We start from the raw sequence: 19,951 nt of genomic DNA, 5'->3' as shown, positions 1-19,951 counted from the left end.
AACCTCTCCTCGAAAAAAAAAAAAACATTCGACGCCACGGCCTCCTATTACTACGAGGTTTCGGCGTAAAAGGTGTTTAAGCACCGCATCTTCTATACGCTGGACCCTAGAACCCGCAAAAGGAAGCGCTGCCGGAATGTCGCTTGGTTTGCTCCAGTCTTCTCACTCAACATTAAAACTTGTGTGGGGAAAATATTCCTTAGGTTATTAGACAAGCGCTTCAAGCAGACACACAAGTACGGACGCCTGTTCACCAGGCTCAGCTAAGAGTTTCCTTTAGTTGCGCGTCCAACATGAAAAGAAAATTGACAAACACCTATAAAACGCACACAGAGGCTGGTTACTCAAGCAGGGTGTACAATGACTGTTCAGCGTGAGGAGCAATGCAGGGCTGAGGAAGTCTTATATGAGGCTGTGGTAGTATCCAACCATAACAACCAGAGTAATAGTAGCAGTGGCTCATCCTATAACATGGAGACAACTATGGCAATGGTGGAGGCGGCAGCAGTAGCAACGCATCAAGCTGCAGGAACACCAACACCAACAACTACGACCGCAGCACCGACAACTACGACCGCAGCACCGACAACTACGACCGCAGCACCGACAACTACGACCGCAGCACCGACAACTACGACCGCAGCACCGACAACTACGACCGCAGCACCGACAACTACGACCGCAGCACCGACAACTACGACCGCAGCACCGACAACTACGACCGCAGCACCGACAACTACGACTGCAGCACCGACAACTACGACCGCAGTACCGACAACTACGACCGCAGCACTGACAACTACGACCGCAGCACCGACAACTACGACCGCAGCACCGACAACTACGACTGCAGCACCGACAACTACGACCGCAGCACCGCCAACTACGACTGCAGCACCGACAACTACGACCGCAGCACCGACAACTACGACCGCAGCACCGACAACTACGACCGCAGCACCGACAACTACGACCGCAGTACCGACTCCAGCACCGACTCCAGCACTACGGCCGGAGATGACCACGCTAGTGCCAGCAACACCAGCGGTGGTACCAGTTCCACGCTCAGAATTAACACTAACGCTACGGCAGGGGATAACTACTGCAACGGCAACAACAGAAGTATCGCCGACCCACGCCCCGTAATATCAGCACCAGTGACTGCTCCAACAACAACTCCAACAACAGCAGCAGCAACAACAACAACTTCAGCTCCTGAGCCAACGAAAGGCAAACCAGGGGAGAGAGCACAGCCAGTCACATATAAGACTCCCTCAGCCTTGCGTTGCTCCCTCCACTGGGAAGTCATTGCATGAGCAACCTGCTTCTGTTTGCGTTTTATGGGTGTTTGCCAATGTTCTTTCCGTATTGAGTGCGCAACTAAAGGAGACTCTTACTTGTGCTTATTGAACAAACGTCCGTATTTGTGTGTCTGCGTGAAGCGCTTGTCTAATAACCTAAGGAATATTCTTCCCACACAATAATATACATTGAAAATGCATCGGGTCGGCCGGAACTGCTTTTAAGTGGCGCCTGTACAGCTACAGGCCCTCTTTTAGAGTTCTGGAAAGACGTTACGTCACGTTCCTGGCCTGTCATTTGTGGAGCCTTGAGGATGAAGGAAATCCATACGAAATTAAATGGAAGATCATAGGGCAGCTGGGATGCTATATAAATTGGAATCCTATGCAAGGTTTGCATAGTAGAGCGGACAAGAATTCTCAAAGACGCGCTGGACTAGGAATCTCTCTTAAATTCAAGACACGAAATCTACAGCCTCTACTGCAGGTTGGTATTCTCCGTTCGTCGATTAGTATTGTAAAATGTATTTGCAGACTGGAACCAACTTAAGGTTGGAGATACTTCGATCACCCTTTAGAACCATAAGATGTGCTAACCGGTTACGTGTAAGGGTGATAATCCGTCTCGTTTAAGGCTCAGACAGTGTATATTATTCGTTTGTTTACAAATTAACTGACCGTAACAGTTTTCTACCTCCAGGTTGAAGAGAGGTTATATGCCTGCAGTCATTGGAGTCTGATATGTCGTCTATATTGCTAAGCGCTTTATTGATGTGAAACCATATATTTAACTTCATGTAATATATATTATATATATATATATATATATATATATTATATATATATATATATATATATATTATATATAATCACTGTTCTACATTTAAGATTTGAGGAATTATGTACAATAATTACATTAGGCGAATAGGTGTTCTCATCTTGTTTGTTGTTACCACGTTTCGGCTAATGTACTCTCCAGCCGTCATCAGGTGTCTTGGTGGAATTTCGAACCCAAGCCTTCATTTGACTACTGGGGTACTCTGTTATCATTCCTAAGCCATTTTTTTGCTAATGTTATTATATTATTATTATTATTATTATTATTATTATTATTATTATTATTATTATTATTTATTCAAGTCACTTTATGCCCCCAGGCATATAGCGTAGTGGTTAAGAGCTCGCGCTATTAAACACAGGATTCCAGGTTCAATCCGACTTATTTGAATAATAATAATAATAATAATAATAATATCAGCAACAAATACCTTAGGAATGGGAACAGAATACCCCAGTAGTTAAATAAAGTACTGGGTTCGAAATTCCACCAGGATACTTGATGAAGGTTGTTCTGGCAACAACAAACAAGGTGATGACAGATATCCGTCCAATGTAAATATTGTATATATATATATATATTATATATATATATATATATATATTATATTTATATACACGACAAGAAATAATTTTTGTCTCTCTGGAAACAAAAGGATTTATAGGACTGCAAAAAAGAAGTGCTCAAATGTAATTGAGACAGAGATAAAGAAACACTGAGCATAGAACAAATATCATATTCGAGTCAACGACTTTATATATAACCCAATACCTCCAAACATTTGATCATATATAAATGTATAAATGTCACCATGGTTCTCAAACATATAAAAGCATACATATACAAATAACACAGAATGTGAAAATATATATGCGAATAAAAATACAGATATATAGAACGGCTTATCAAAAAGGTAAATGCAGTCGACTAAAAGTTCTAAAGCGTTTCATGCTACTAAAATAAAATAAAATAAAATAAAATAAAATAAAATATCAATCGACTAAAAAAATTTTCTTACTTCCCTCAAATCAAAAAGTACGCCAAAAAAAGTTCAGGTCATAAAAACCATGGTAGGTTGGAGTCCAAGAAGACGGTGAGCTGGCAGAAACGTTAGCACGCCGGGCGAAATGCGTAGCCTTATTTCGTCTGCCGTTAAGTTCTGAGTTCAAATTCTGTCGAGGTCGACTTTGCCTTTCATCCTTTCGGGGTCGATTAAATAAGTACCAGTTACATACTGGGGTCGATATAATCGACCTGATCCGTTTGTCTGTCCTTGTTTATCCTCTCTGTGTTTAGCCCCTTGTGGGTAGTAAAGAAATAGGTATTTCGTCTGCCGCTAAGTTCTGAGTTCAAATTCCGCCGAGGTCGACTTTGCTTTTCATCCTTTCGGAGTCGATTAAACAAGTACCAGTTACGTACTGGGGTCGATATAATCGATTTAATCTGTTTGTCTGTCCTTGTTTATCCCCTCTGTGTTTAGCCCCTTGTGGTTAGTAAAGAAATAGGTATTTCGTCTGTCGCTACGTTCTGAGTTCAAATTCCGCCGAGGTCGACTTTGCCTTTCATCCTTTCGGGGTCGATTAAACAAGTATCAGATATAATCGACTTAATCCGTTTGTCTGTCCCTGTTCGTCCTCTCTGTGTTTAGCCCCTTGTGGATAGTAAAGAAATAGGTTGGAGTCCAGGAGCAAAAAGAGTTCCACAATGAGTTTCGGGTTCATTGCCAAGATGCCCTTTAACTGTAATCGAACCGCAGCAATGAACTCCCGAAATGACCATAGGTGCATTTGACTTGTTTTTGTGGAACCTTTTTCACTCCCGGACTCCAACCTACCATGGCTTTGATGAATTGAACTTTTTTGACGTACACTTTGATTTGAGGTGGGTAAGAAAACTTTTATAGTCGATTGATGTTTTATTTTATTTTATTTTATTTAGACTTTTAGTAGTATGACACACTTTAGAATTTTTAGTCGATGGTATTAACCTTATTGATTGGCCGTTCTATATATCTGTATTTCTATTCGCATATATATATTTTTACCTCCTGTGGTTTTCGTATTGAGCATAATTATTGTGGCTTTTTTCAACAAATTTTATTCAACAAAAACAATAACAATATTTAACAAAACATCTTTAAATAACGGTTTGACAGTTTGCCAAGCAAATGGGAAGCAGTAATTGAAATAGCTGGTGAATATGCACCGCAATAATAATTTAAAGATGTTTTTGTTCCATGTTGTTGTTCCATTGCTTTTGTTGAATAAAATTTGTAGAGATAAAAAAAAAGAAAGCTGCAATAATTATGCACCAACCCAATGTATGTATGATTTATATGTTTAAGAACCATGGAAATATTTATATATGATCAAATGTTTGGAGGTATGCTGCTATATATAAAGTTGTTAACTCGAATTTGATATGTGTTCTATGATCAATGTATATATATATATATTTATATATATATATATACAGTGTACATTTAAACACATAAGAGATGTCCATAACAAGGCATCTGACCCGCTTGAAGGAGTAGTTAAACTCCAAACCACAATTAGGGGCAATTTCGAAAGGGAATGAAAAATAAAAACATTTACCCTCTATTTCCTGTACCATGGTTTCAAGCAATTTTCATTAAATAAAATATTTACTTTGGCGAAGCTCTCGTCAGCAGGAAAGCCAAAATTAACATATAAAGACGAGGTGATATAGAACATGCCACGTGTTTACATCTTCAATATATATATACATATATATATATATATATATATATATATATATATATATATATATATATATATATATATATATATATATGCATATATATAAACTGGAGGCGCAGGTGTGGCTGTGTTGTAAGAAGCTTGCTTCACAACTACATGGTTCCAGGTTGAGTCCCACTGTATGGTACCTTGCAAAAGTGTTCTACTATAGCCTTGGGCCGACCAAACCCTGTGAGTGGATTTGGTAGACGGAAACTGAAAGAAACCCGTCGTATATATACACACACACACACACACACACACACACACACATATATATATATATATATATATATATATATATATATATATATATATATATATATATATGTGTGTGTGTGTGTGTGTGTGTGTGCATGTGCGCGTCTGAGTTTGTTCCCTTACCATCGCTTGACACCCGATGTTGGTGTATTTATGTTGGTGTATAACGTAGCGGTTCGGCAAAGAGAACCGATAGAATAAGTACCAGGCTTATAGAGAATAAATCCTGGGGTCGATTTGTTCGACTAAAGGCGGTCTGCGCTCCTCTCTTTGATCTTCAGCCTTAACTAGCGAATCCTAAACCCCGACCCTATACCTAATTGGCTTTTTTACACACTTATATATTTCTTCCGTTTTTACTCTTTATTTTTAAAACTTTTTCTGTATTTTTTAATCTTTTCTTTATCTTCGGTTCTCTCCCAGCTATCCACATTACTAAACCAGTCTAGCTGACTCTTATTTCACCCGGGAAGCTAACCATGAATATCATATTACATCCTTTCACAAACTAAATTCTTTAGCCTAACTCCACCCCTTAATGCCCACAACGGCTAATTTTGTTGGTCATTCTCCCATTTCATGGTAAGCTTCGACAGAATTCAGTCACGTCCCTGCTGTATTCTTGGGATATTCTTCTGTTTTGGAAATTATGTTCTATCAGATGATTACGGTTTTTGGCAATGAAGTAATGTTCTCATTGTTCTAATTAAAAACGCGTAAGAAACAGCTGTTATGAGCCGACAGTTATCCGTCGTCTGTTAATATTCATTTGTTACTGAAGGCGGCGAGCTGGCAGAAACGTTAGCACGCCGGGCGAAATACTTAGCGGTATTCCGTCTGTCTTTACGTTTTGAGTTCAAATTACACCGAGGTCGACTTTGCCTTTCATCCTTTCGGGGTCGATAAATTAAGTACCAATTACGCACTGGGGTCGATGTAATCGACTTAATACCTATGTCTGTCCTTGTTTGTCCCCTCTGTGTTTATCCCCTTGTGGGTAATAAAGAAATAGGTATTCCGTCTGTCTTTACGTTTTGAGTTCAAATTCCACCGAGGTCTTCTTTGCCTTTCATCCTTTCGGGCTCGATAAAATTAAGTACCAGTTGCGTGCTGGGGTCGATCTAATCGACTGGGGCTCCTCCCTAAAAATTTCGGGCCTTGTGCCTAGAGTAGAAAATAATCATTCATTTGTTATTGTTCATTTGGTTATAATACACAGGGGGGATTTACGGTACATTGGACACCCTGGAGTATACCAACAACGTACAATCAACGTAACGTGTACTTTGGACAAGCCCCTTGGCGCTAAATACACATAGGGTTGGTTTCTTCTGTGAATACAATAGGAATATTCTATTTGATATATATCGACCATGGGTGGGGACCACAGGTTTATCCAACCCTACTTTGAGCATATCTTTTCAAGTACCCAATTCTGTCTGAATCCTTATTATTATTATTATTATTATTATTATTATTATTATTATTATTATTATTATTATTATTATTATTATTATTTGTGTGTGTATGGTGTATGTGTGTGTATGTATGTGTGTGTGTGTGTTGTGTGTGTGTGGTGTGTGTGTGTGTGTGTGTGTGTGTGTGGTGTGTGTGTGTGTGTGTGTGTGTGTGTACACACGACTACGACTTCCAGTTTTCGGCCACTAAATTCACTGTGAAGGCTTTGGTTGGCCCGGAGCTATAGTAGAAAATACTTGCCCAAGGTGTCATGCACTGGGACCGAACCCAGAACCAAGTGGTTGGGAAGCAAAATTCTGACCACACAATAAAATAAAATAAAAAATACCTTCCCATCCCTTCCCTCGAGCTACGTAAAATGCATTTTTTACACCAATATATCTGTAATAAGAGAGTGTCTGGAATCCTGTTCACAAATGTATACATAAAAGCTAAATGTAGTGATTCATAAAATCTTTATTTGGGAAGTAACAGATGTGGTTTCTGTAAGGCGTTGTGCTATTATTTTGCGATTTATTGTTCACGTTCAATCATTGTTGCAGTTAAAAGTAGAAGCAAAATAATTTTGTTATAGAAATTGCGTCATGGCTATCAGTAAACATTTCCATACGATTAATGCTTCACATCAATACTGCACTTGAGTGCATGACTTATGAGAAAATTGAGCACTGGGATGAATGCTACTGATAGCCTTGTAACATATTCAAAGTTAGTGAGTCGAAAAAATCTTTAGCACGCCGGACAAAATGCTTAGACAAGGCGACAAAATACTTAGAAACGTTAGCACGGCGGGCGAAATGCTTAGCGGTATTTCGTCTGCGTTACGTTGTGAGTTCAAATTCCGCCGAGGTCGACTTTGCCTTTCATCCTTTCGGGGTCGATAAATTAAGTACCAGTTACGCACTGGGCTCGATATAATCGACTTAATACCTATGTCTGTCCTTGTTTGTCCCCTCTGTGTTTAGCCCCTTGTGGGTAATAAAGAAATAGGTATGATAGGAATTGTTTCTGTTTTTAGATTCCACATTCGAGTTACTTCTATTTCCAGTTACTTTCTATTTCCATTTTGAAAGTTTCTCCGTTTCTTTTAGAGACACGTTGTCATCTGCTGGTATTGATACATCAATTAGAAAGCATTTTTTTCCTTCATGATCTCTGACAACTATATCTGGTCTGTTGGCCTTAATTTCTCTATCTGTGTGTATCGGCATATCCCAGAGTATGGTTGCTTTCTCGTTCTCTGTGACCTTTTCTGGTGTGTGCCTATACCATCTTTTTTCTGTTGTTGCTGTTGTTATTATTATTATTATTATTATTATTATTATTATTATTATTATAATTATTATTATTTATTATTATTATTATTATTATATATAAGCTCGTCTTCCTAGCGTTCATAATAATTTTTCTTCGTCTTCACTGTTATTATAATTATAATTATAATTATAATTATTATTATTATTATTATATATAAGCTCGTCTTCCTAGCGTTCATAATAATTTTTCCATCGTCTTGGCTTAACAGCCCTCGCCGTTTGTTTTCACTGTCTTGTTCTCACTGTCCTGTTCTTGTTACCACTTTCACCCTCTACAAAAAATCGCAAATTTTATTTAACTTGCTTTGCGGGAAGGATTGTTTCAACGAAGTCGCGTCTTGTCCTTACTTTCGTAACGCGGAGTAGATGAAACAGGGACAACTGATGAAGGGGAATATTCTTTATGTTGCATGTCTCGTTTCTCATTTGTTTTTTTCGTTGTTCGAAAAAAAGTTCGTTTTCTATGTTTTTGCTTTTATGTTTTCGTTTCTCATTATGTTCAACGTTTTTTGATGCCCTGTACATAATAATAATAATAATAATAATAACAGTGAAGACGAAGAGCGCGATTCGATTGTAAGATATTTTATTAGTTGAACGATATTTCAACAGTACGTCTATCTTTTGAATTTTTATCACCTCTTATTTCGAATTTGACAAAGACAGATTTACTGTTGAAATAACGTTCAACTAATAAAATATCTTACAAACGAATCGCGCTCTTCGTCTTGACTGTTTACCTTTGTGAACAGTTGCGCCAATCCTTTTTAAAATATAATAATAATAATAATAATAATAGTAGTAGTAGTAGTAGTAGTAGTAGTAGTAGTAGTAGTAATAGCAATAGTAATAGCAATAGTCATAGCAATAGTAGTTGTAGTAGTAGTAGTAGTAGTAGTAGTAGTAGAGTAGTAGTAGTAGTAATAGCAATAGTAATAGCAATAGTCATAGCAATAGTAGTTGTAGTAGTAGTAGTAGTAGTAGTAGTAGTAATAATAATAATAGCAATAGTAATAGCATTAGTAGTAGTAGTAGTAGTAGTAGTAGTAGTAGTAGTAGCAGTAGTAGTAGTAGTAGTAATAATAATAATGTGAGTAGAAATTAATATTATTAAATAATATCAATTTCAACTAGTGATCAGCATACTTAAAAACGTCCGAGGACCGTGAATTCTATTTAAACATAAACAATATGAGAGATCACAACATGGATCCCCTGTATGCTAAAAATAGACGTCGAACCGTCTTGCCATTAAATCTGTGTTCTCAAATTAGTAACACTCTAGATCAAGGAAACATTCCACTGGCTCGAGGAACCCCTGTGCAATAATTTAATAGTCTTATGCACACATATCTGCACAGGAGACTTAAAAATTACTGCCGAAGTTTTGTAACTTCTTCTGGAACCCCTGGACTGTACTGGCGGAACCCTGGTTGAAAACCACTGCTCTAGATGTTTACGAGCTAGACAAATGGAAAGGAATAAACATAGCACTTAATTTGAACTCAGAACGTAACGACGTACTAAATACCTATTTTTTTACTACCCACAAGGGGCTAAACGCAGACAGAACAAACAAGGACACACAAACGGATTAAGTTCGATTATATCGACCCCAGTGCGTAACTGGTACTTATTTAATCGACCCAGAAAGGATGAAAGGCAAAGTCGACCTCGGCGGAATTTGAACTCACAACGTAACGGCAGACGAAATACTGCCAAGCATTTCGCCCGCCGTGCTAACGTTTCTAAGCATTTTGTCGCCTTGTCTAAGCATTTTGTCCGGCGTGCTAAAGATTTTTTCGACTCACTACCTTTCTCGGGCTGACCAAAGCCTTCTGAGTGGATTTGATAGACGGGAACTGAAGAAAGCCCTTCAGCGGGAAGCTAGCAGAAACGTTAGCACGGCGGGCGAAATGCTTAGCGGTATTTCGTCTGACGTTACGTTATGAGTTCAAATTCCGCTGAGGTCGACTTTGCCTTTCATGCTTTCGGGGTCGATAAATTAAGTACCAGTTACACACTGGGCTCGATGTAATCGACTTAATCCCTTTGTCTGTCCTTGTTTGTCCCCTCTAAGTTTAGCCACTTGTGGGCAATAAAGAAATAGGAAACTGAAGGAAGCCCGTCGTATATATTTAGCAACTTTTTGCGGATATGCTGTAAGTTAGTTTCGTGTTGTAAATAAGATGATGTAAATGAAAAAAAGAAGAGAAAAGAAAAAATCGGAAAAAAAGTCGAAGCAAATAAAAAGATTGAAAATTCAAGCATCGTCACTAACAACAACACATTTTAATTGCAATAAAACATATTAATTGCAATAAAACATATTAAGTGTCTTAAAATGACAAAGCTTCTTAGATCTGTAGAGGCCATTTTGATTAACAAAAGTGAAAGTAGAGTTGTAAGCTCAAATATAGTCACATAATTGTTTGAAGTCTTGAAAGATCCTTGAAATACATAATTCGTCTTCGAACAGTTTCTTCATTTCCAGGGCTTCAGGAGACTGAAAAGAAATTTTGAAGAAATGTAATTTTATGGACACTAAATCCTTAATCTGTAATTCTTAATTTATTGTTAATCGCTTGAACTCTTTTTCACTAACATTTGATTAACTTTGGCAGCAGGCCTACTTATCTGCTCCGGACATAAGAGTAATAGAGGTATGTGTAAGCTGCCTGGCTTAGTATGCCTGTACTTGTACTTGTGACCGCGTTCACTCAGGGCAGGTTGAGCCGGCTTCTTCTCTGGTCCTGACGGTATCATGAACCATGGCGGCCCACACTCAACGGTCCTGTGTGAGGTCACTGGAGATAGCGAGCCATTCGCGGTTCCATAGGATTCATAGAAGAAGTTTCGTGGGAATATTTAATTTACAAGCGGTCCCCGACATCCCGCATGCATATCCCGAGTGACGAGACGCCCTGTTTGCCGCAGAGTCTCCACAGACGCAGTGACAGAACAACCTTGAAGCCGCCGGTTGCCGATCAGACGCCTCTTGGAATTTTCGCCAGAGCCCCGTTGGCCAGGCTTCGGCCCTAATACCGCTCGGTGCCAGACCAATCCGCCTTGGGTGACCCTACCAGGAACCGAAGTTCCCGACGGCATAGCTCTGACACTGCCTGTTTACACTACCCTACCGCTTTCAGGAGGGGTTGGACTTTAGGGTAGCCTATGGCAGGATTCAGCTGATGACACTCCAATCCGGTCATGTTTATTTTATCACTCCCCTCATTGAGTAGTTTTAATCCATAATAAGGGGCTTGCTGAAACTTACCCATGTCTTGAAGCAGTCCTTAGAATATATTTAGGCTCGATAGTCCCTAGTTGTTCAGGAGATTGGTTATTCAGTAAATTGGGACTGAAAAAAATTATCCGAGAACCACGATGACCCATGGAAGACGAAGTTCTCTGTGTCTTTTCGATGTAGAGAGTAGGGATCTTTTCGGTTTGAACGGCAGTTTTGTCTAGCGGTGTCATATGAAATTGTCACCCATAATTATGACCCTAGTATCGATCTATTGCATTTAAATCTGTTTTAGGGTTAGGGGTGGGGGTGGGGGGTAACTTTTTTCTTCAGAAATGTAAATAAACCCAATCTGTTTCTTAAACGAGGGACATATTCATACGTCACAGAATGTTTTCACCTCAATAGACGTCATTGATTGGTTGAAATTGCAGAAATTGAAGAAAAACAACAACAAATATCTTACAAACTATAGAATTTTCTCAAAAAGGACAGACAAAGGGATTAAGACGATTACATCGACACCAGTGCGTAATTGGTACTTAATTTATCGACCCCGAAAGGATGAAAGGCAAAGATGACCCCGGCGGAATTTGAACCCAGAACGTAAAAGCAGACGAAATACCTATTTCTTTACTACCCACAAGGGGCTAAACACAGAGGAGACAAACAAGGACAGACAAACGGATTAAGTCGATCATATCGACCCCAGTGCGTAATTGGTACTTAATTTATCGACCCCGAAAGGATGAAAGGCAAAGTCGACCTCGGCGGAATTTGAACCCAGAACGTAACAGCAGACGAAATACCTATTTCTTTACTACCCACAAGGGGCTAAACACAGAGGAGACAAACAAGGACAGACAAACGGATTAAGTCGATTATATCGACCCCAGTGCGTAATTGGTACTTAATTTATCGACCCCGAAAGGATGAAAGGCAAAGTCGACCTCGGCGGAATTTGAACCCAGAACGTAACAGCAGACGAAATACCTATTTCTTTACTACCGTGAAGGGGCTAAACACAGAGGAGACAAACAAGGACAGACAAAGGGATTAAGTCGATTACATCGACACCAGTGCGTAACTGGTACTTAATTTATCGACCCCGAAAGGATGAAAGGCAAAGTCGACCTCGGCGGAATTTTAACCCAGAACGTAACAGCAGACGAAATACATATTTCTTTACTACCCACAAGGGGCTAAACACAGAGGAGACAAACAAGGACAGACAAACGGATTAAGTCGATTATATCGACCCCAGTGCGTAATTGGTACTTAATTTATCGACCCTGAAAGGATGACAGACAAAGTCGACCTCGGCGGAATTTGAACTCACAACATAACGGCAGACGAAATATCGCTAAGCATTTCGCCCGCCGTGCTAACGAATCTAAGCATTTTGTCGCCTTGTCTAAGCATTTTGTCGAGCGTGCTAAAGATTTTTTCGACTCACTAACTTTGAATAAAAGGCTATCCGTAGCATTCATCCCAGTGCTCTATTTTCTCATAAGTCATGCACTCAAGTGCAGTAGTCAGGTGAAGCAATAATCGTATAGAAATGTTTACTGATAGCCATGACGCAATTTTTATAACAAAATTTTTTTGCTTCTACTTTTGACTGCAACAATGATTGAACGTGAGCAAATACGGGAAAAATGAACGAAAAAGTGAACAATAAATCGCAAAATAATAGCACAACGCCTTTCATAAACCACATCTGTTACTTCCCAAATAAAGATTCTATGAATCACTACATTTAGCTTTTATGTATACATTTGTGAACAGGATTCCAGACAATCTCTTACTAAAGATATATTGGTGTAAAAAATTTATTTTACGTAGCGCGAGGGAAGGGAAGGGAAGGTGGTTTTTATTTTATTTTATTGTGTGGTCAGAATTTTGCTTCCCAACCACTTGGTTCTGGGTTCGGTCCCAGTGCATGACACCTTGGGCAAGTATTTTCTACTATAGCTCCGGGCCAACCAAAGCCTTCACAGTGAATTTGGTAGACGAGAACTGGAAGTCGTAGTCGTGTGTATACATACACACACACACCAACACACACACACACACACACACACACACACACACACAATAATCATAATAAGGATTCAGACAGAATCGGGTACTTGAAAAGATATGCACCAAGTAGGGTTGGATAAACCTGTGGTCCCCACCCATGGTCGATATATATCAAATAGAATATTCCTATTGTATTCACAGAGGAAACCAACCCTATGTGTATTTAGTGCCAAGGGGCTTGTCCAAAGCACACGTTACGTTGATTGTACGTTGTTGGTATACTCCAGGGTGTTCGATGTAACCTCTTTTTCTAAAACCTAGTATCGAGGTAACGAGATTCTCGAAGTTACGATACTCTAGGATTCGTGCTCAGTCAACGGTGTTTACGCTGTGTCTTTAGGCATGTCACTTAATACATAACTATCACAATCACTCAACCCTTAAATGATATGAATACGATTTATAGTTGTAAGCAGCAGGATCAGAGTATAATTGTCGAGTGTTTTATTGCATTGCAATACTAAACTTATATATTTGAAGACGATAGAAATCAGTCCAGTGTATTCTTACTTGAATGATTGACAGAAGATAAAATCTCCAACAGTTTCCCATTGATGGAGTTACGTAAATATAAAAACATACAGTTGTCACAGTATGACTTGGTTGTACGTACCATGTCTTCACTAATTGTTTGATATATATTTCTTTACTGCCCACAAGGAGCTAAACATAGAGGGGACAAACAAGGACAGACAAACGGATTAAGTCGATTATATCGACCCCAGTGCGTTACTGGTACTTAATTTATCGAGCCCGAAAGGATGAAAGGCAAAGTCGACCTCGGCGGAATTTGAACTCAGAACATGACGGCAGACGAAATACCGCTAAGCATTTCGCCCGGCATGCTAACGATTCTGCCAGCTCGCAACCATACAGCTAATTGTTTTATAAAGTCGGGGTGAGGCATACACAGTTACACTTGAGCCAGTCGAACAGTGAGGACATGGCAGCTGGAGAGAGAGAGAAAGAGAGAGAGAGGAAAAGAGGAAGAGAGAGAGAGAGAAAGAGAGAAAGAGAGAGAAAGAGAGGGAGAGAGAAAGAGAGAGAGAGAGAGGAAAAGAGGAAGAGAGAGAGAGAAAGAGAGAAAGAGAGAGAAAGAGAGGAAGAGAGAAAGAGAGAGAGAGAGAGAAAGAGAAAGAGAGAGAGAGAGAGAGAGAAAGAGAGAGCGAGAGAGAGAGAGAGGAATAGCTGTACTAACATTTGGCTGCGACCCATCTTCAAGTGAGTAAACTGAGCAATATGAAATGAAGCGCCTTGTTGAAGGATATAATGTGCTGCCCTGTCTAGGAATCAAACCAACGACTTTCATGATCGAGAGCCCAGCAATCTAATCATTTGACTACATGCCTTGTCTACGTAGAAGTTGTTGCAATGCAATCATTTTGTGACCATAATTGATGTTACTGTTATGCCAACAAGTTTTCTAGCTATGCCAAGATCACGCAGTTTCTGGCGTATTATACCATGATCCACTTTATCAAAAGCTTTGGCAAAGTCGAGGTATATTACACCCACATTTGGGTTGTTGAGTAACTGCCTCAACATCCAGTCATAGTGCTGTAAGATCTGGGTCGGGTAGCTCCTACATGGTCGAAAGCCATGCTGGGTATCACTCAGCAAGTCATTTTCTTCAAGGAATGCGATTAGTTCCCTCTGACTATCCGTTCCGTGACTTTGCTGATGCCTGAAGTCAGAGAGGTAGGCCTATAGTTTTGGCCTATAGCCAAATGTTAGTACAGCTACTTCCTCTCTGTCCCTCTCTCTCTCTTCCTCCTCTCTTTGCCTTTCATCCTTTCGGGGTCGATTAAATAAGTACCAGTTATGCACTGGGGTCGATATAATCGACTTAATCCGTTTGTCTGTCCTTGTTTGTCCTCTCTGTGTTTAGCCACTTGTGGGTAGTAGAGAAATAGGTATTTCGTCTGCCTCTACGTTCTGAGTTCAAATTCCACCGAGGTCGACTTTGCCTTTCATCCTTTCGGGGTTGATAAATTAAGTACCAGTTATGCACTGGGGTCGATGTAATCGACTTAATCTGTTTGTCTATCCTTGTTTGTCCTCTCTATGTTTAGCCCCCTGTGGGCAATAAAGAAATTATTGTTGTTGTTGTTGCTGTTATTGTTACTGTTGTTGTTGCTGCTGTTGTTGTTGTTGTTGTTGTTGTTGTTGTTATTATTATTCAGTAGTTTTATTTTTATAACGTGCTTTCACTTCACTACCGAGCGCAGCTCAGTATGCCTTGGGTATGTGCTGTGATTTGTTGTGATGCTCTGATGGTTACTGTATTGAAAGTGTTTTGCGTAAGGATATGTTCAGTGCCCAGTAGTGCAATTTTCTGTATGTTATATATATTTGTAAGTCCTGATATTTTTGTTATGTATTTGTCTGAATACTTTTTTATCATGCCTAATGCGTCTACTGAAATCATTATTATCTGTCTGTCTCTTTTTTAGGCTTAAAATCGATAAATTGCTTTTATTCACTGACAACAAATCTGAAAGGTTTGTGATGCAATTTAGAATATAACTACAAAATATTCAATTTGTCAATATCGAATTGGGGAAGTCGATGATTTTTCAATGTCGGTTATGAAGTCAACCGATTCGCAGATGTTTTATTGACGGCATTTTTATATTGGGTTGTGAGATAAATTCGCATTTTTTGTCTGCTATATATTTTTAAAAAATCATTCCAATGTAATTTGAATTAACTCGAAATTACTTTTATCGTGTTTTGTTTTTGTAGGTATGCTTTCCTTCTACAGCTGTCGTTTATCGATTTTGAAATTCGAATAAACTTTGTCTCTCTATTCAGACATGTTGCAATGGTGTACCGTGTAGAAAAAAAAACGTACGACTTTATCTGATCACCCAGCGCATTGCTACCGTTGAGGATCTATAGGTCTATAGTGAAGCAAGCCAATGACCTCGCTGGCCTATGATAATGTTGATCTATAATTATGTTCAATAGCATCCCAATTGTGACTATCTTGTTTTCTTGCATATCAGGGGCTACATGATGTCCAATACATCTTTATTTAAGACGGCAGTAGGGTGTGATGTGCGGGATGTTTGGCTGCTTCTTCTGGCAGATAAATTGAACGCGTTTTTGCTCCTTCCTTCGATCGCATAGTTCTTAACAGAGTTGTCAGAACGCTGGAATTTATTTAATTTCCTTATGTTTTGAGTACAAGTCCCGCTGAGGTTAAACTGGCTTTTCAGTCCACCGGGGTTCTATAAATAAAGTACGAGTTTAGGACGTCGAGTTGGTGGGATAATTTGCGCGTCGAACAAGACGTGTGGCAGTAATTGTTCCGATGAGTTCAAATCCCGCAGAGACCATCTCTATCTTTCATTCCAAAACTGATGCCTAAAGTACCAGCCTAGGGTTTGCGAGAAGGCCCATGGCCTTGTGGTTAAAATGTTGCACTGACGAGCGCAAGATCATGATTTCGCTTTCCGGACCAGGGTATACGCAGTGTTCTTAAAGCGAAACCCCTCATTTCACGTTGCTCCAAGCCAGTCAACTGCAAATGAGTAAACCTGCGACGCACTGAGTTCAAATTCTGCCGAGGTCGACTTTGCCTTTCATCCTTTCGTGGTCGATAAATTAAGTACCAGTTGCATACTGGGGTCGATCTAATCGACTGCCCCCCCCTCCCACCAAATTTCTGGCCTTGCGCCTACAGAAAGGATTATCGTGGAGACCCTCGCTGGTTTCCTCCGATTTTAGATTTCTTCTATATTGTTGTTGTTTGTTCCTTCTCGCGCCATGTCTGGCTCATAAGGACCGGTTTCCCGGGCGTATAGGTTCCCCACCTGAACGGGGCGTCGCTCCATTGCGGGTGAGCTGCTAAATGCAGGAGGAAAAAATGAGAGAAAGTTGTGGCAAAAGAGTCAGCAGAAGTTCACCAATACCTTCTACCGGAGCCGCGTGGAGCTTAGGTGTTTCGCTCATAAACACACACATTGCTCGGTCTGAGATTCAAACCCCTGATCCCTCGACCACGAGTCCGCTGCTCTAGCCAGCAGGCCATGTGCTTCCACTTCTATATTACTGATACCTATTTTTTTCCTTCCATTTCGGATCTACTGAAGCAATTTACTCCGATCTATATCTTTTATGCTACCAGTATCCTGTTCTCTTCTTAATCGTTGAGGTTAATGGATTCTTTTCTGTTTGTAAGATTACAATAACGAGACTTGTAGCTAGTGTTAAGTGATTTGTAATGTCACCGTATTTAGATAATAATACTAGATTTGTACTTTCTGTTTTCAAAGGCTCCCATCCATATTTTCAAGCCTCACCTGAATCTACATGGTGACTTAATCAATTTAAAAGTTAGTCGTCGCTAAGTGTTAACAATAACACGAACAGGAACTATACAATAAAAAAAACCATTCGATCCATTAACTTATCCTGATTTTTACTTTAACTTATCTACTTTTTAAAGTATATATTAGAATGTGTAATGTGGTGTGTGTATATATATATATATATATATATATATATATATATATTATATATATATATAGATAGATAGATAGATAGATAGATAGATAGATAGATAAAACTTACTTGGAAAAGGATGCATGGCGTTCGATCATATAATAATATAATAATACATGCATATATACATACATATATCTACATATAAATGTATATATACGTACATATATGGGTACAGGACATCAAAAAATCGTTGAACACAATGAGAAACGAAAACATGAAAACAAAAACATAGAAAACGAACATTTTTTCGAACAATGAAAAGAACAAACGAGAAACGAGACATGCAACATAAAGAATATTCCCCCTCTTCAGTTGTCCCAGTTTCATCTACTCCGTGTTTCCAAGGGAAGGACAAGACGCGACTTCTTTGAAACAGTCCTTCCCGCAAAGCAAATTAAATAAAATTTGGGATTTTTTGCGGAGGGTGAAAGTGGTTACTAGAACAGGACAGTGAGAACAAGACGGTAAAAACAAACGGTGAGGGCTGTTAAGCCAAGACGATAGAAAGATTATTATGAACGCTAGGAAGACGAGCTTATGAGAGGAGACAGGTATAAGTACGTGTTGTCTTTAGGAAGGAAATGGACAGAAAGATAGATTCCCTTTCGTCACGTGTCAGCGACGAGAGAGTCGAGGAGGAAGAGTGAGATAGAGGGAACGGTGGAGAGGAGAGGAGAAGAATAGGGAAGGGTGGGAGAGAAAACCAGAAAGGATGAAGAACAAGAGAGGGACAGAGAGAGAGAGAGAGAGAGGAGAGAGAGAGAAGATGCGCACTCTTCTATCTCTACTACCTCTTCAAAAATAGATCAAGCAAGCCTGGGAAAGAGCGTGGGACTTAGTCAATTTTATTTATGAATTTATCTTACAATTCATTTAATACAAACACTATAAAAATCCTTTTAGAACATTTAGCATTGCCATGGCTTGAAGTTTCTGATCCCTATCAAAGACGTTGGGCTTTTAACCCATTCCAAAGCCTGGCTAACAGAAACGACATATGTATCTCTCAAATATTTCAGTGTTTCCAGAAATGATCGAAGAGCATACAGGTTCTTTATATCCTTGTCAAACCAATAAGAATGTATAAAAATTCCAAATGGTGCTTTGTTCGTGTTATAATACCGCTGAAAGTTTTTCCATAGGTAAGCTGAAATATTGAGAACGGATTCAGGCTGTGTGCACATACCACCCATTGCACAGGGTTTCCCGTCGTTACCGTAAAACCGTATCAATGGTACTTCCCAAAGACCAGGGAAGGGTTTGTTTGGTCGGGTGCCCGAAGCACAATATTTCTTCTCTGGAGGGTAGTTTAACGTAAAAGGCCACACTGGTGGATCGCGGTTGTACTCAAGAGAACCAGTAAGCATCGAAGAATCCCAAGTGTAGCCAAGATTTCGTAAAACCTCGTATTGCGTATCACCACCAACTTCTAAAAATGGTACACGAAAACCTTTTATTTTGTTTTTAGGGATATAAGATAAATTTGACAATTTATCGGTTACGCCTTTCACTTCTTTTTCGTATTCGGTGTAGCTTAAATTTTTCCAATACTTTATGGGATACTTATGCGTCATGGTGTGCGAAGCTATTTCGTGGCCTTGTTGGTATATTTCTCTAGTTAAAGTATAATTGTTACCAACGTCTGTTATAAAGAAAGTGGATTTGATTGGACATCCGTTCGGGTTGTACAGGTTCGATTGCTTCTCACGGCCAAACAAGTAATGATAGTAATTAATATTTTTTTCGTTGACTGCATCGTCAAAAGTCAACATAACTATTTGAGGTATTTCACTAGATGCATATCCACCAGGAATATCGATGCCAGGACAGCGACAGTAGGAAAGGCGGCACAGATTTGGATCGCAGCCATCTGGAAATTAGAATAAAACGAAACAAGAGTCATACAGTTGCATTTGAAAATTTTCGTATACACAGAAGTTATCTTTCTACATAAAACACACAAATAAATAGACAGGCAGACAGACATTCAGACAGGCACCATATGGAAATGGTGAACAGTGAGACTGAGTGGCTCAACACCGCTTTTAGTTAATAAATATATTCTTCATTTGAGGATTAACAAATTTGTGGATTAAGTGAACTCTTGAAAATTGCGAAATATTCCGCATGAAACCGTTGGTAGCATTGTT

The 19,951-nt window shown here is 39.4% G+C and overlaps 2 protein-coding genes across 2 annotated transcripts in view; one reads left to right on the top strand and one right to left on the bottom strand.

Annotated features, from left to right (window-relative positions):
- Positions 1–360: 360 nt before the first annotated feature.
- On the top strand, positions 361–1,146 carry LOC115210574 (integumentary mucin C.1-like). The gene has a single exon (XM_029779177.1). It carries the CDS (start codon positions 361–363, stop codon positions 1,144–1,146), a length of 786 nt encoding a protein of 261 aa, XP_029635037.1.
- A 17,477-nt stretch (positions 1,147–18,623) lies between these two features.
- LOC115210992 (chitin deacetylase 7-like) overlaps positions 18,624–19,951 on the bottom strand; it is a 47,761-nt gene continuing 46,433 nt past the window's right edge. Inside the window, exon 2 of the mRNA XM_029779827.2 lies at positions 18,624–19,671. Within this exon, the coding sequence (XP_029635687.1) occupies positions 18,710–19,671 (962 nt within the window). The 3' untranslated portion in view covers positions 18,624–18,709. The remainder of the gene's footprint in view (positions 19,672–19,951) is intronic.

Source organism: Octopus sinensis, linkage group LG4 (assembly GCF_006345805.1).
Source record: "Octopus sinensis linkage group LG4, ASM634580v1, whole genome shotgun sequence".
In the NCBI taxonomy this organism is placed as follows: Eukaryota; Metazoa; Mollusca; class Cephalopoda; order Octopoda; family Octopodidae; genus Octopus; species Octopus sinensis.
The sequence above is the reverse complement of the archived record's forward strand: the minus strand, read 5'-3'. Positions and strand labels throughout refer to the sequence as shown.

Excerpts from the sequence above, each read along its gene's own strand:
- LOC115210574 (XM_029779177.1), top strand. The coding sequence starts at position 361 with ATGACTGTTCAGCGTGAGGAGCAATGCAGGGCTGAGGAAGTCTTATAT.